This window comes from Hyperoodon ampullatus (assembly GCF_949752795.1).
Source record: "Hyperoodon ampullatus genome assembly, chromosome: 17".
Lineage (NCBI taxonomy): Eukaryota > Metazoa > Chordata > Mammalia > Artiodactyla > Ziphiidae > Hyperoodon > Hyperoodon ampullatus.
The window spans coordinates 50173839-50187642 of record NC_136930.1 but is presented as its reverse complement, the minus strand read 5'-3'; the positions used below and the strand labels follow the sequence as shown (position 1 = coordinate 50187642).

Here is a 13804-nt window from a genome sequence, read left to right as displayed (position 1 = left end):
TCCCGTTGCGGAGCACAGGCTCCGGACGCGCAGGCTCAGCGGCCATGGCTCACGGGCCCAGCCGCTCCGCGGCATATGGGATCCTCCCAGACCGGGGCACGAACCCGTATCCCCTGCATCGGCAGGCGGACTCTCAACCACTGCGCCACCAGGGAGGCCCGCATCTGTATTTTTCAAAGCTCCTCTAAGTAACTCTGATGCAAAACTTCTTTTTTAAAATTACGCTTCTTATTTTGAGATGATAATAGATTCACCTTCAGTTTAAGAAATAATGAAGAGATCCCCTATGCCCTTTACACAGTTTCCTTCAATGGTAACATTTTGTAAGCCATAGTAAAATATCACAGCCATCATTATTGTTGTTGATATATTCAGATACAGAACATTTCTGTCACCACAAGGATTCCTCAAATTGCTCTTTTATAGCCATATCCACTTCCCTCCCACCTCTCTTTAACCCCTGGCAACCACTCATCTGTTCTGCATTTCTGAAATTTTGTCATTTCAAGAATGTGCAAAATTTTTTAAAAGATAGTGTTCAGCTTTCTTTTTTTAGATATGATTTGCTTTTATTTATTTTTATTTATCTTTGGCTGCGTTGGGTCTTCGTTGCTGCGCGGGGGCTTTCTCTAGTTGTGGCGAGCGAGGGCTACTCTTCGTTGCGATGCGCGGGCTTCTCATTGCGGTGGCTTCTCTTGTTGCAGTGCACGGGCTTCAGTAGTTGTGGCACATGTGCTCAGTAGTTGTGGCTCGCTGAGCTCTAGAGCGCAGGCTCAGTAGTTGCGGCGCATGGGCTTTGTTGCTCCGTGGCATGTGGGATCTTCCCAGACCAGGGCTCGAACCCATGTCCCCTGCATTGGCAGGCAGCTTCTTAACCACTGCGCCACCAGGGAAGCCCAGTGTTCAGCTTTCTAAAGAGGGTAAATATGTATGATATACATTAAGATATAATTAGTTAAGAGCAGTGTAACTAGTACAGTTGTTGAAGAAGAAAATATTACAGATGTGAATGAGTGCCTCTTGGACATAGCCTTAGAGCTTAAAATCCAGAGGAAGAAACAGATACTAAATAAAGATAAGATTACAAATTATGATAGGCATTTTGAAGAAAAATACAGAGTAATTAGAATGACATGGACATTATTTGTCTATTGAAAAATCAGAGAAGTAATTTGGATTGAAGTTTCAGTGAACTCTGATAATTCTCTAAATGGGATATATTTAAGTAGGCTCTTTCACCATATATTAATTATGACAAATTACTCCATTCACTAGTTTATGCTGGCCTCTCTCTGCTGCTAATTAATTTAAAGTTATTTGATATTCGATCTTTTCTAGGGTTGGGCAGGGAAGATTTGTCTCTGTCTTCCTTTCTGTCCCCCAGCAGACGCATATCAAATGCTATTCAGTATTATAAAACACATGGTTGTTTATTAAATAACTCTTTCCATTTGTGATTTGGAACATTCTCTGTTGATAGGATTCTTCACTAAGTGGCTGTAAGCACATGTGATAGTGTTATCTTTGTAAAAATGCATATTAAGAATGTTTTTATCGGTTTATATACAACCCTATAGATTTGTAGGATAAATTTCGAATCTGTTTACCATAAAGTATGCAACGTCTGTCAAAAAAGATTACTGTGGTGGGATTTCATTTAGTATAGCCGAATAGTTTATCAGATATGGTGTATGTCTGAAATTTAAAAGCTGTTCTAGAATAATTCTTGGACCAGTTTTCAATTGTAGATAAAAGCAAAGTATGGAAGTAATATTTTGAATGTGTATGATAAACATTTTGGAGCATACATTAATATAATTTCCCTATGGGGGTTAGTTTTGGCTTTTCACAAAAGTATGTATTTGCCAACTGCTCTTGCATTTAAGTTATGAAGTCATTCTACTTTGCTTATTTTATTAAGTAACATTTTAGATCTTAATATTTTTCTTAAAGTTTTTATTACCATTTAGCAATTTGTATTCTTAGTTATACTTCCTGATGTTAGAAATAAAAAGGTGCGTTTCCAGATGGAGATTTAATCGTTTTAACAGCCATTATCACTGCCATTTCTGTGTTAACTATAAAGTAATATACTGTCTTTTTTTTTATCAGAAGTTTCTTTTTTTTAATTTATTCATTTTTATTTTGGGCTGCATTGGGTCTTCATTGCTGAACACGGGCTTTTTTCTGGTTGCGGTGAGCAGGGGTTACTCTTCGTTGTGGTGCGCAGGCTTCTCATTGTGGTGACTTCTCTTGTTGGGAACACGGGCTCTAGGCTCGCGGGCTTCAGTAGTTCTGGTGCACAGGCTTAGTTGCTCTGCGGCATGTGGGATCTTCCCGGACCAGGGCTCAAACCTGTGTCTCCTGCATTGGCAGGCGCATTCTTAACCACTGCGCCCCCAGGGAAGCTCTATACCGTCATTTTTGACTAATGGCGATGTTGCAAAATTCAGTGAGAATTTTCATTTGCCATACACAGAATTTAGCATTTTCTCAGTTTTCTCCTGGTTTCTTTCTCCTATTTCCTCCTAATCTTACAGTTAAACACAGTTTACACTTAACACTTATTCTTTAATTAGTTGTCATAGCATACAGTTATAAAAGACTGGTGCTCTTTGGATATGCTAAATAGTTAGCCACAGTCTTCAGTGAAAAGCAGGCTAGAGGTTTCCATAGCTTAATGCTAAAGTCAATACTATTTGAAATAAATTGTGCTTATCAAATAAAATTTGGAAAGCCAGGTTATTTAAACAGGTAATACATATGCCTGTGAAATGCTGGACCCCAAATCCTTATTTGTTAAGATACTAATATAGGGCAGGGGCTATAGGAGGGTTCAGAAAAGGGAGACTGTCTAAAAGATTAGTCATTGAAAACCTGATAAACAATTAGCCTAGAGTTGATGAAAGCCTAATTGGTTCTCTAGATTTAGATTTATTTATTTTATGTGCTTGAGTGGGACCACTGGTCTTGATTACTTCCCAGAAAGAAGAAAAGTATCTGGTTTTGTGCTAAGAGTCTTGAATATGTTTTATTAATGAAACTGAATAGAGAATGAAATACTTACTTTTTCTATGCCTTGATATAGCACTTAGGATTCTATTTTTTTCCCCCCAAAGGAATGATTTATATTTTTATTTAGTCAGAGTTACTAAGCTTTTCCTTTATGGTACTGGATTTTGTATTTTATTTAAAAGTTCTTTCTCATAATAGGTTTATATGCTATTTATATGTTTTCTTCTAGGACCTTTATGGCTTTATTTCTTCTATTTGAATCCATCAATGATTTATTTGGGAATAGAGAGTAGCTCCCCCCCACCCCCAATAGCTAGCCAACATGATTTACTGAAAAACTATCCTTCCCCCCACTTATTTGAAATGCCACCCATATCACACTTTAAATTCTCATTTATATATGGGACTTTTTCTGAACTTTTTAATCTTTTATAAATTGTGTGTTGATTTCTTTTTTTTTTTTTTTTTCTTTTTTTTTTCAATACGCGGGCCTCTCACTGTTGTGGCCTCTCCCGTTGCGGAGCACAGGCTCCGGACGCGCAGGCTCAGCGGCCATGGCTCACGGGCCCAGCCGCTCCGCGGCACGTGGGATCCTCCCGGACCGGGGCACGAACCCGCGTGTGTGTTGATTTCTGAACTTAGCACCAAATACATGCTAAGTTAACTTAGTACCTTTTTTCAAATAAGGTAGATCTATAGTATGTTTTAGTATTCAGTATTTATTTTCCATGTAATTGATAATTGCCACTTTCCCCTCATTTGCTTCATTGTTCTTCTTAATGTCTTTTTCATTAATTCTACTTCAGATTCTTTGCCAGTTTATAAATCTCTTCTGAAAAATGATTATTTTATTAGTATTATCTTCCTCAAAAAAATCTGGACTCGTTCCTCTTTCTGCCAGGTGCATATTTATCTCTCTTTGTCATTTGTTCTGGGGATTTCCTTAGCTTGTCTACTATGATAGTGCTCCAGTTTCTTGGGCATTATGCCTTCCTTTTTCTTGGTTTATTATCATATTTGGTCATTATCATATTCTTCAGCGGCTTTATAAGGAAGGGTACTTTGGAGGTAAATTTTTTCACATCTAAAATTGTGTATTTGACTCTCATACTTGAGTAGTGGTATTGCTAGGCATGGTATTCTCATTTGAAAACTCCAGAATTTTGAAGACGTGATTCTCTTGCTTTCTAGCTTTTGTTGTAGAAGTCAGAAGCCATTTTTATTCCTCATCTTTTATACAGGTGTTTTGTTTTCCTGTCTAGAAATGTGTGGGGAAGAAGCTTTTTTTTTTGTCCCCATTGCTCTGAAATTTTACAATGATATGCCTTAGCTTAGGTCTGTTTTAATTCTTCACATAGGACCTTTTTAGTTTGGAAGCTCATGCTCTCCAGTTCTGGGAAATTTTCTTGAATTATTTCTTTCTTCTTTATGTTCACTGTTTATTCTTTCTGGAACTTCTATTGTTCAGGTATTAGACCTGCTAGACCAGGCTTCCAATTTTCTTACCATTTCTCTATTTTCCATCACTTTGTCTTTGTGTTCTACACTCTGGGATATTTTCTCAACATCTTTCAAATCTTAGGTAGATTAAAAACAACAAATCTCTAATGTTACTCTTTAATTTCCAAGAGCCCTCTGTCACTCTTTTCTCTGAATATTTTTCCTTTATAGCGTTCTGTTCTTATTTTATGAATGCAATACTACAGTGGTTTTTAATTTTGCTAAGGATATTAATGATAGTTTTTGTTGTTTGTTTTAGTTTTCTTTTTTTGAAATTGAGATATAATTAATATATAACAAAACATTACATTAGTTTCAGGTGTACAACATAATGATTTGATATTTGTATATATTGTGAAATGATCACCATAACTGTAGTCAGCATTCATCGCCACACATAGTTGCAAATTTTTTTTTCTTGTGATGAGATTTACTCTAAACTATAGTCACCATGCTGTACATTATATCCCATGACTTACCTATTTTGTAACTGTAAGTTTGTACCTTTTGACCCTTCACCCAGTCCCTGCCCCCCTCCCCAATCTCTTCTCTGTAACTACGAGCAATTTTTGTTTGTTTTAGATTCCACGTATAAATGAGATCATATGGTATTTGTCTTTTTCTGTCTGACTTAATTCACTTGGCATAATGCCCTCAAGTTCTTTCCATGTTGTCACAAATGGCAAGGTTTCATTCTTTTAATGGTTGAATAATATTCCTGTGTGTGTGTGTGTGTGTGTGTGTGTGTGTGTATCACATTTTGTTCATCCATTCATCCATTGATGGTCACTTAGGTTGCTTTTGTGTCTTGGCTATTGTAAATAATACTGCAGTGAATATGGGTTTAGGTATATCTTCTCAAGTTAGTGTTTCAATTCCTTCAGATAAATATTCATAAGTGGAGTTGCTGGATCATATGATAGTTCTTTTTTTAATTGTTTGAGGAACTAGCATACTGTCTTCCATAGTGGCTATACCAATTTACTTTACCACCAGCAGTGCACAAGTGTTCCCCTTTCTACACATTCATGCTAACACTTATTTCTTATCTTTTTGGTAATAGCCATTCTAACAGGTGTGAGAGATCTCACTATAGTTTTGATTTGCATTTCTCTGATGATTGGTGATGCTGAGCACCTTTTCACATACCTCTTGGCTATCTGTATGTATTCCTTGGAAAAATATTCAGATCCCCTGCCCATTTTTAAATCAAATTACTTGTTTTGATATTGAGTTATATGTGTTCCTTCTGTATTTTGGGCATTAACCCCTTAAATACATGGTTTGCAATATTTTGCAATATTTCTCCCATTTGGTAGGTTGCCTTTTCTTCTCATTAATGGTTTCCTTTACTGTGCAGGGGTTTTTTAGTTTGATGTTTATTTTTGCTTTTGTTGCCTTTGTTTTGGGTTTTTTTTTTTGGTATCAGGTCCAAAAAATCATCACCAAGACTTATGTCAAGGAACTTACTGTGTTTAGCATACTGTTTTGATTACTGTATTTTTGTGATATAGTTTGAAGTCAAGGTGTGTGATGCCTCCAGCTTTGTTCTTCTTTCTCAAGATTGCTTGGGCTACTTGGGGTCTTATGTATTACTGACTTAACATATTCAGTATCATGTTGTTGTGTCACTTGAGGAGGAGAGCTCTTCAACTAAAAGATGGGAATAAGGGATTTACACAAAATATTTTAAATGTCTTTTTAATTTATCTTATTGAAGTATAGTTGACTTACAGTGTTGTGTTAATTTCTGCTGTATAGCAAAGTGATTCAGTTATATGTATATATATTCTTTTTTATATTTCTTTCCATTATGGTTTATTATAGGATATTGGATATAGTTCCCTGTGCTATACAGTAGGACCCTGTTGTTTATCCATTCTATATATAATAGTTTGCATCTGCTAATCCCAAACTCCCAAACCATCCCTCCCCCAGCCCTCCTCTACCTCAGCAACCACAGGTCTGTTCCCTGTCCTTGAGTCTGTTTCTGTTTCATAGATAAGTTCATTTGTGTCATATTTTAGATTTCACATATAAGTGGTATCATGTGGTATTTGTCCTTCTCTGTCTGACTTCACTTAGTATGATATCTCCAGGTCCATCCATGTTGCTGCAGATGGCATTATTTCATTCTTTTTTATGGCTGAGTAGTATTCCTTTGTGTATATATACCACATCTTCTTTATCCATTCATCTGTCATTGGACATTTGGGTTGTTTCCATGTTTTGGCTATTGTGAATAGTATTGCTGCTGTGAACATAGGGGTGCATGTATCTTTTTGAACTATGGTTTTGTCTGGATATATACCCAAGAGTGGGATTGCTGGATCATATGGCAACTCTTTTTCATTTTTTGAGGAACCTCCATACTGTTTTCTCTAGTGGCTGCACCAATTTACATTCCCACCAACAGTGTAGGAGGGTTCCCTTTTCTCCACACCCTCTCCAGCATTTGTTATTTGTAGACTTTTTAGTGATGGCCATTCTGACTGATGTGAGGTGGTACCTCATTGCAGTTTTGATTTGCATTTCTCTAATAATTAGCAATGTTGAGCATCTTTTCATAGGCCTATTGGCCATCTCTGTATGTCTTCTTTGGAGAAATTTCTGTTTAGGTCTTCTGCCCATTTTTTCGACTAGGTTGTTTTTTGTTGTTTTTGTTATTGAGTTGTATGAGCTGTTTGTTTACTTTGGAAATTAATCCCTTTTTGGCCGCATCATTTGCAAATATTTTCTCCCAGTCAGTAGGTTGTCTTTTTGTTTTGTTTATGGTTTCCTTTGCTGTGCAAAAGCTTATGTTTGATTAGGTTCCATTTGGTTTTTTGTTTGTTTGTTTTTTGCTTTTATTTCTATTGCCTTGGGAGACTGACCTAAGAAAACATTGGTATGATTTATGTCAGAGAATGTTTTGCCTATGTTCTCTTCTGGGAGTTTTATGGTGTCATGTCTTAAATATAAGTCTTTAAGCCTAAAATATCTTCTTTAAGCTGCATACTGACAGGGTTGAGATTTTTAGTGTAATCTAAATAATCTGGAAGTTATTTTTGAGTTTGAAACCTAAATTGAATTAGGTATTTTTCTCAGAAATTCTGCCTTTTGATACATTTTGTCTTAATTTATTGATAAACTGAATTATTTTAAAAACACAAAATTAACATGGTGTAGGATAACTTAAGGCAAGTTTTTGTTTTTTTAAGCTTTAATAGGATATTAAATTTTTATTTTTAAACCTTTACTAATTTTTTCATAAAATCAGTAGAATGTAAGAGAATTGTAGACTTTGAGGATTTCTATTATTTAATTACTTTTATTGTGTATATTTTCCTGTTACTTGAAAGAAACTGGATTATTGCCACGTTCTCTTACTTATTCTCAGAGTGATTGGTAGCCTAGATAACCTGAGATACCATCAATAATTTACTAATACTTCTCGGACCTTATTTCAAGTTTTTCTTTGACTTGATTTAAAAGTGAAGGATCAACAAGCACATTGCAAAACAGTAAATCCCCAAAGTGGGACTATGGGTCAGAGTATGCAGACATTTGTGGGTCTTGATGCATGTTGCCAGATTGCTCTAACCATGATGGAATATGAGACTTAGAATATGTATGTAAAGAAAAAAGAGGGATGGAAAATTCTAGGTAGAGTTATACAGCATAGAATTTTCTTTCTTTTATCTTAAAATTTGACCTTAATTTAATTTCTTTACTTAAACTGTCCTCAAACTTCCAGACTGGAACTGGTTAAACCCTTTTGCAGTCACATAGCTCCTTCCACTTTTTCATCCTTACACTTAAAATAGTTTATATATTTGGGGTATTAGGTGATTGTCCCCAATTTCCCAGTCTCCAGCTTTAAACTTTATGAAAGTGGGGAGCAGACTGTATGTTGTCACAGACATCTAACATAGTTCATATTTTGTTGAATGAATGATTTGGTGTGTGGTATTCATGAGGAAGAATAAGAGAAGGCTGGAAAATTAGATTGTAGCTAAATTGTAGAGAACCGTGAAAGAGAAACTTGGAAGTTTGAATTTTATTGTTTTGTTAGAAGGGCTCTATTAAAGTTTTGAAAGGAATTTAGGAATAAAGTGGTAGTTGGGTTTTAGGACTAAGCTGACAACTATGTAAAATAGATTAAGGAGAGACTCAAGGTAGATTAGTTAGAAAATTAGGAAATAGTAATGGAGCCCTAGGGTAGTGACTAGGGTAGGAATCAGACAATAAGTATTTATTTAATTGCCTCCTGTATACTGGGCATTGTGCTAATTGCTGGATATATAGCAGTGAACAAAGAAGCTATGATGCATGCTCTTGGGGTACATATACAGTCTATCATGAAAGCAGATACTCAGTAAAACAACTACAGCTCTATGAATGCTCTGAAAAAAATAGGGGGCCATGAAAGCATCAAACAGATCTGTCATGATTGGCAGAGGTGTCTTGGAAGGCTGATGAGGGTGCTGTTTTAGCTGATACCCATGTAACACATAGCTTAGTGAAGAAAAAGGTGGATTAGCCTTTTAAGCAAAAGGCACAGCATGTGCAAAGGTCCTGAAGTGGTTAAAAACATGCTATGTTTAATGAACAGAGAGGTTTAGTCTGGTTGGTGAAGAGGAGTCTTTCAAGATGAGAGTAGTTTGGTAGGGAACTTAGATTAGAGGCAGTGGTTAAAGAGATAATTGATAGGACTTCTCAGTTTGATATAGGCAGCAAGAAGAGGAATCTGATCAATTACTTAGGCTTGAGACTGAATGTTTCATTATAATTTTAATTATGTAAACAGCCTGCATAAACAGGTTCTATATTATAATTTTTAGAAATCTGTACAAAACCAACTGTACATAATTAGTAGCTACTAGGAATAACATGTCTATTTTGAAAAGCAGTATATAGAGATCTTGAAGATTGGAGTTTTAATATATTCAGTATAAACTGTTTTCATTTGTGCTTTTCAGAGTAAAATGGTCTTGGCCTCACTTTAAAGAGTTGTATTTTGGGGGAATGCAGGAGACATACAAAAGAGAAATTGTTATAGGAGTTGATAAAATAATATCTTTTGGAAAATATGTTCTTTACCTTTAGAGTAGCAGCTTCAGATAAAAGTATTAGGCAGTTGCTTACTTTAGCAGCACAGAAGAGAATGGAATGTATTTATTTAATTTATTTATTTAATTTATTTATTTTTGGCTGCGTTGGGTCTTCCTTGCTGCGTGCATGCTTTCTCTAGTTGCGGAGAGCAGGGGCTACTCTTCTTTGTGGTGTGTGGGCTTCTCATTGCGTTGGCTTCTCTTGTTGCGGAGCACGGGCTCTAGGCACGCGGGCGTCCGTAGTTGTGGCTCGCAGGCTCTAGAGCGCAGGCTCAGTAGTTGTGGCGCACGGGCTTCGTTGCTCTGCGGCATGTAGGAACTTCCCGGACCAGGGCTTGAACCCTTGTCCCCTGCATTGGCAGCCGGATTCTTAACCACTGTGCCATCAGGAAAGCCCAGGAGAATGAAATTTACACATCTCTAAAATAAGTCAAGTACCTGCAGGAAACACAAGGAGTTTATTGAGAAGCCACAGGAAACACCAGCTGCAGGAATTTTTCCTAGTCAAAAAAATGCCTGGTTCTTTCAGTAAAATGACACACTTCCCTACTTCTAGTAGCTTAAATAAAATAAGGTTTGGTTAGAGAGCAGTAACAAAGAGACTAAGATGAAACCTGATCATGAAATTGAAGTAGTAGTCAGGGACTAATTGTTCTTTGTGTTTGCTGAGAATGTGTACTTAAAGCAAAATTGACCATAAAAAGACAGAGAACAGAATTTGACATGTAAATCCAGGGAGTTCTATGGTTGAGTTGGCTCATACTCATCATGATGTTTTTAACATCAAGCATATTTTAGGGATAAATTTTAAATGATTGTCTTCATAGCTTTAGTTTGTAATTTAGTGTGTAATGATTTTATTGATAGCCTAACTTAATTTTTACATTTTGAATGAAATTCTTCTCTTTGACAATAAACATATAAAATAGGGATAGCACAGATTATATTATTCCCATAAAGGTATTTTTATTAACTTGATTGGTTACTTTTAGGTTGGGAGCTCCAGAATTACATAATTATATGATTGGCAATATCTTGAATATTTATATTATAAAATTGGGAATGCAGTCAGATCAGGAATTTTAGTTTATAATATTCTAAGGAATTATTTTGTTACTGATATTCTAGGGTTTTTTTTTTTTTTCATTAAACCAGTGATAACATTAGAAGGCCTAGCAAGTGTGCAATATCTTCGGTGAAGACAAGTAAAAGGAGACAGTTAATGTTTGTGTCTAACACCTGTGTATATGCATATATGTATACCATCCTTCTAAATACTATACATGCATATGTAGATACTCTTTCATCGGGTGACTGACTGGCTTACCTACTAGCAAGGCTTGTATGTGTTAGTCCTGATAAATTAAGCTCTGCAGTGGCCTCTTTTTCAACCTGACCATAAATTAGAACATGCAGATTGGTTGATGACATCAAAGGCTTCAGATCAGGGTCTTGGTGTCTGTCATCTTTTTCCCTCCCCCTCTCCTTTCCTGTTTTCTGTGTATGTGTGTCTGTCTCTTTTCCCTTAAATTCAGTGGCCATTTAGGTTATATAGTGTTCTAGTTCTAGGGAGTGTCCTTAAAATTTATAACAAACATGTAGCGGCCCTGAGTTTTAGTTATGTGTTACATTTTATTATTCTTACTACTGATGTTCCTTGTAATAGAATTTCTGTAATACAGAATATGGGGCCCTACCTTCAAGGATCTTATAGTCTGGTTGGTGAAATGAGATAGATTGTGAACGGTACAAGATAATAGCACAAATATCAATAGTGCACTTTTAAGACTCATAATATTTAAGAGAAGGTGACCCATAAGTACCTAAAAATTTCTATACAGAGTGTAGGTCAAAGACTATGTATATGAAACTAAGTTTTTAGACCCAGATAATGTCATTTTTTTCTTTTTTCATTAGCATGTTGGCAGATAAACTGAACATGACTCCAGAAGAAGCTGAAAGGTGGATTGTAAATTTGATTAGAAATGCAAGACTGGATGCCAAGATTGATTCTAAATTAGTGAGTATTATGTTATCTGTGCAAAATACTAGATATCAGTTGCTGATTATTTGATACTTTGGGGAGAAGTTTTTATTAGGACGTTTATTCTATTAAGAATTTTTGTTTTAATGTATAATAGTTTTTTGAAGGCAATGGCAACCTTCTATTTTGTGTTGTTGGATGAATATTGTCATCTCTGTGCATAAAAATATTTGCAACAGGCATGTAGGTTGTGATGTCATCCTCATGACTTACCTGAGAAATTTGGTTGTTAACATTACAGGATCAGTTTCCCTCTGTCTCATTGTAGGGTCATGTGGTTATGGGTAACAATGCAGTCTCACCCTATCAGCAAGTGATTGAAAAGACCAAAAGCCTTTCATTTAGAAGCCAGATGTTGGCGATGAATATTGAGAAGAAACTTAATCAGAATAGTAGATCAGAGGTAAGAATCACACATCTTCTCTTCTGTCTGGGATTTAGCAATAATGTAATATAATTGTTACATGGACTTCATTTGAGAACAAATTAATTTTGGTTGTATCTGATTCTGTATTTGTTGGGGGTATAAACATTTTATTTAAGAAATTACTAAACGGAAAAGGTTTCTCTCTTAGATGTATTATGCGTTAGTTAAGGCAGCAAAAAAAATTAAGTGTTCCTAGTTTTACCATAATTGGGTTTTTTTCTTTTACCCTTCCTGTGTGCCTTCATTATCTCATTTCCTCAGTGTTTTCAACACATCATTTTGATACTGGCAGATGATAACTTACATGTGTTATCTCTCAAGTGTTTGAAATCATTTTCCTTTTATTCAGTAAATCTAAAGAACTACTTCTGTAAAAATGTTGATCTTCTTATATATATTAGGATTGATTTTATAAAATTTGATTTTATCTGAAAGTCATATTTAATTGTCAGAAAAATATATTCCCCTTTTTGGTAGAAATCCTGCATATTAGATACTAAAGGAATTTGAATGGCCTTGTAATTTTGGGATTCCAAACTACCTCTAATGCTCTTTAGTCATTATGATTATGTATAACTGGAGGGTAGGACATTTTTAGGAAACTGTTGAGGTACATTCAGAGATCTCATTTGATTGAAGTTTTAGCATCAGATTTTGTCCTTAGCATAGTCCTTCAATTTTAAAAGAGAAGGAAGAATTAGGAAATTATTGTCCTTGCCTTTCATCCAAGTCCAGAATAACTGAGCCTGAAAAATAACTTTTATGTAATGGTTGTTTCTGTATGCTTAAGGATCAATTTGTATTGACTTTGGTAATAATATTGGTGATATTGTCATTGTCATACTTTATAATTGGTGAGAAACTGTATCAGATGGTATTTTGGTGTGTTTTGTTGTTGTTCTGAGACACCTCGCATTTAGTAATTGAAGAGGTTGTTAAAATCTTAGAGAATGGTTTGGGAGGAGTATTGCTAAAAAACTTTGCTAGTATCACTTTTTTTTGAAACTGGCTTTTCAGAAAGTATTTCTTTTCACCCTGTTGATTTCTCTTTGTGTATTTTAGGCTCCTAACTGGGCAACTCAGGACTCTGGCTTCTACTGAAGAACTGTACAGAAAAAATGAAAAAACTATAAAAGAAAGGTGAAATAATAAAACCATTGTACAAAGGTGAAACATTTTATAAACAATTAACATATTTAGCATAAATTTTGGAGAATTTGAATAAAATTGGCTATGTTTCATTTATGTCATTATATTTCCTTGTGTATGTAAGTGTGTGATTTTTTTTAAACTTTTTATTTTGGAATAATTATAGATTCACAGGAAGTTGCAAAAATAGTACAGAGAGGTCCTCTGCAGCCTAAATCTAGTTTCCCCCAATATTTTCCTCATGTGTTACTATAATACAGTATCAAAACCAGGGTATTGACATTGGTACAATGGTGTGAATAGCTCCGTACCATTTTATCACTTTTTTGGTAACCATCGCTGCAGTCAAGATACAGAGCTATCATCATCATGAAGATCTCCCTCATGCTACCCCTTTGGAGTCACACCTACTCCAACCAGCTCTAACCCCTGGCAACCATTCGTCTGTTCTCTGTCTCTGTAATTTTCTCATGAGAATGTTACAGCAATGGAATTATACAATAAGTGACTTTTTTGAGATTAGCTTTTTCTACTCATAATGCCCTTGAGATCTCTTTATCCAAGTTACCATATATA

The 13804-nt window shown here is 35.5% G+C and overlaps 1 protein-coding gene across 1 annotated transcript in view; it reads left to right on the top strand.

The window, feature by feature from the left end:
• The window catches only part of EIF3E (eukaryotic translation initiation factor 3 subunit E), a 46446-nt gene extending 33112 nt beyond the window's left edge, over positions 1-13334 (top strand). The window contains exons 11-13 of the mRNA XM_079722585.1: positions 11526-11628; positions 11921-12055; positions 13142-13334. Coding sequence (XP_079578711.1) covers positions 11526-11628; positions 11921-12055; positions 13142-13180 — 277 coding nt within the window. The 3' untranslated portion in view covers positions 13181-13334. The remainder of the gene's footprint in view (positions 1-11525; positions 11629-11920; positions 12056-13141) is intronic.
• Positions 13335-13804: the final 470 nt, after the last annotated feature.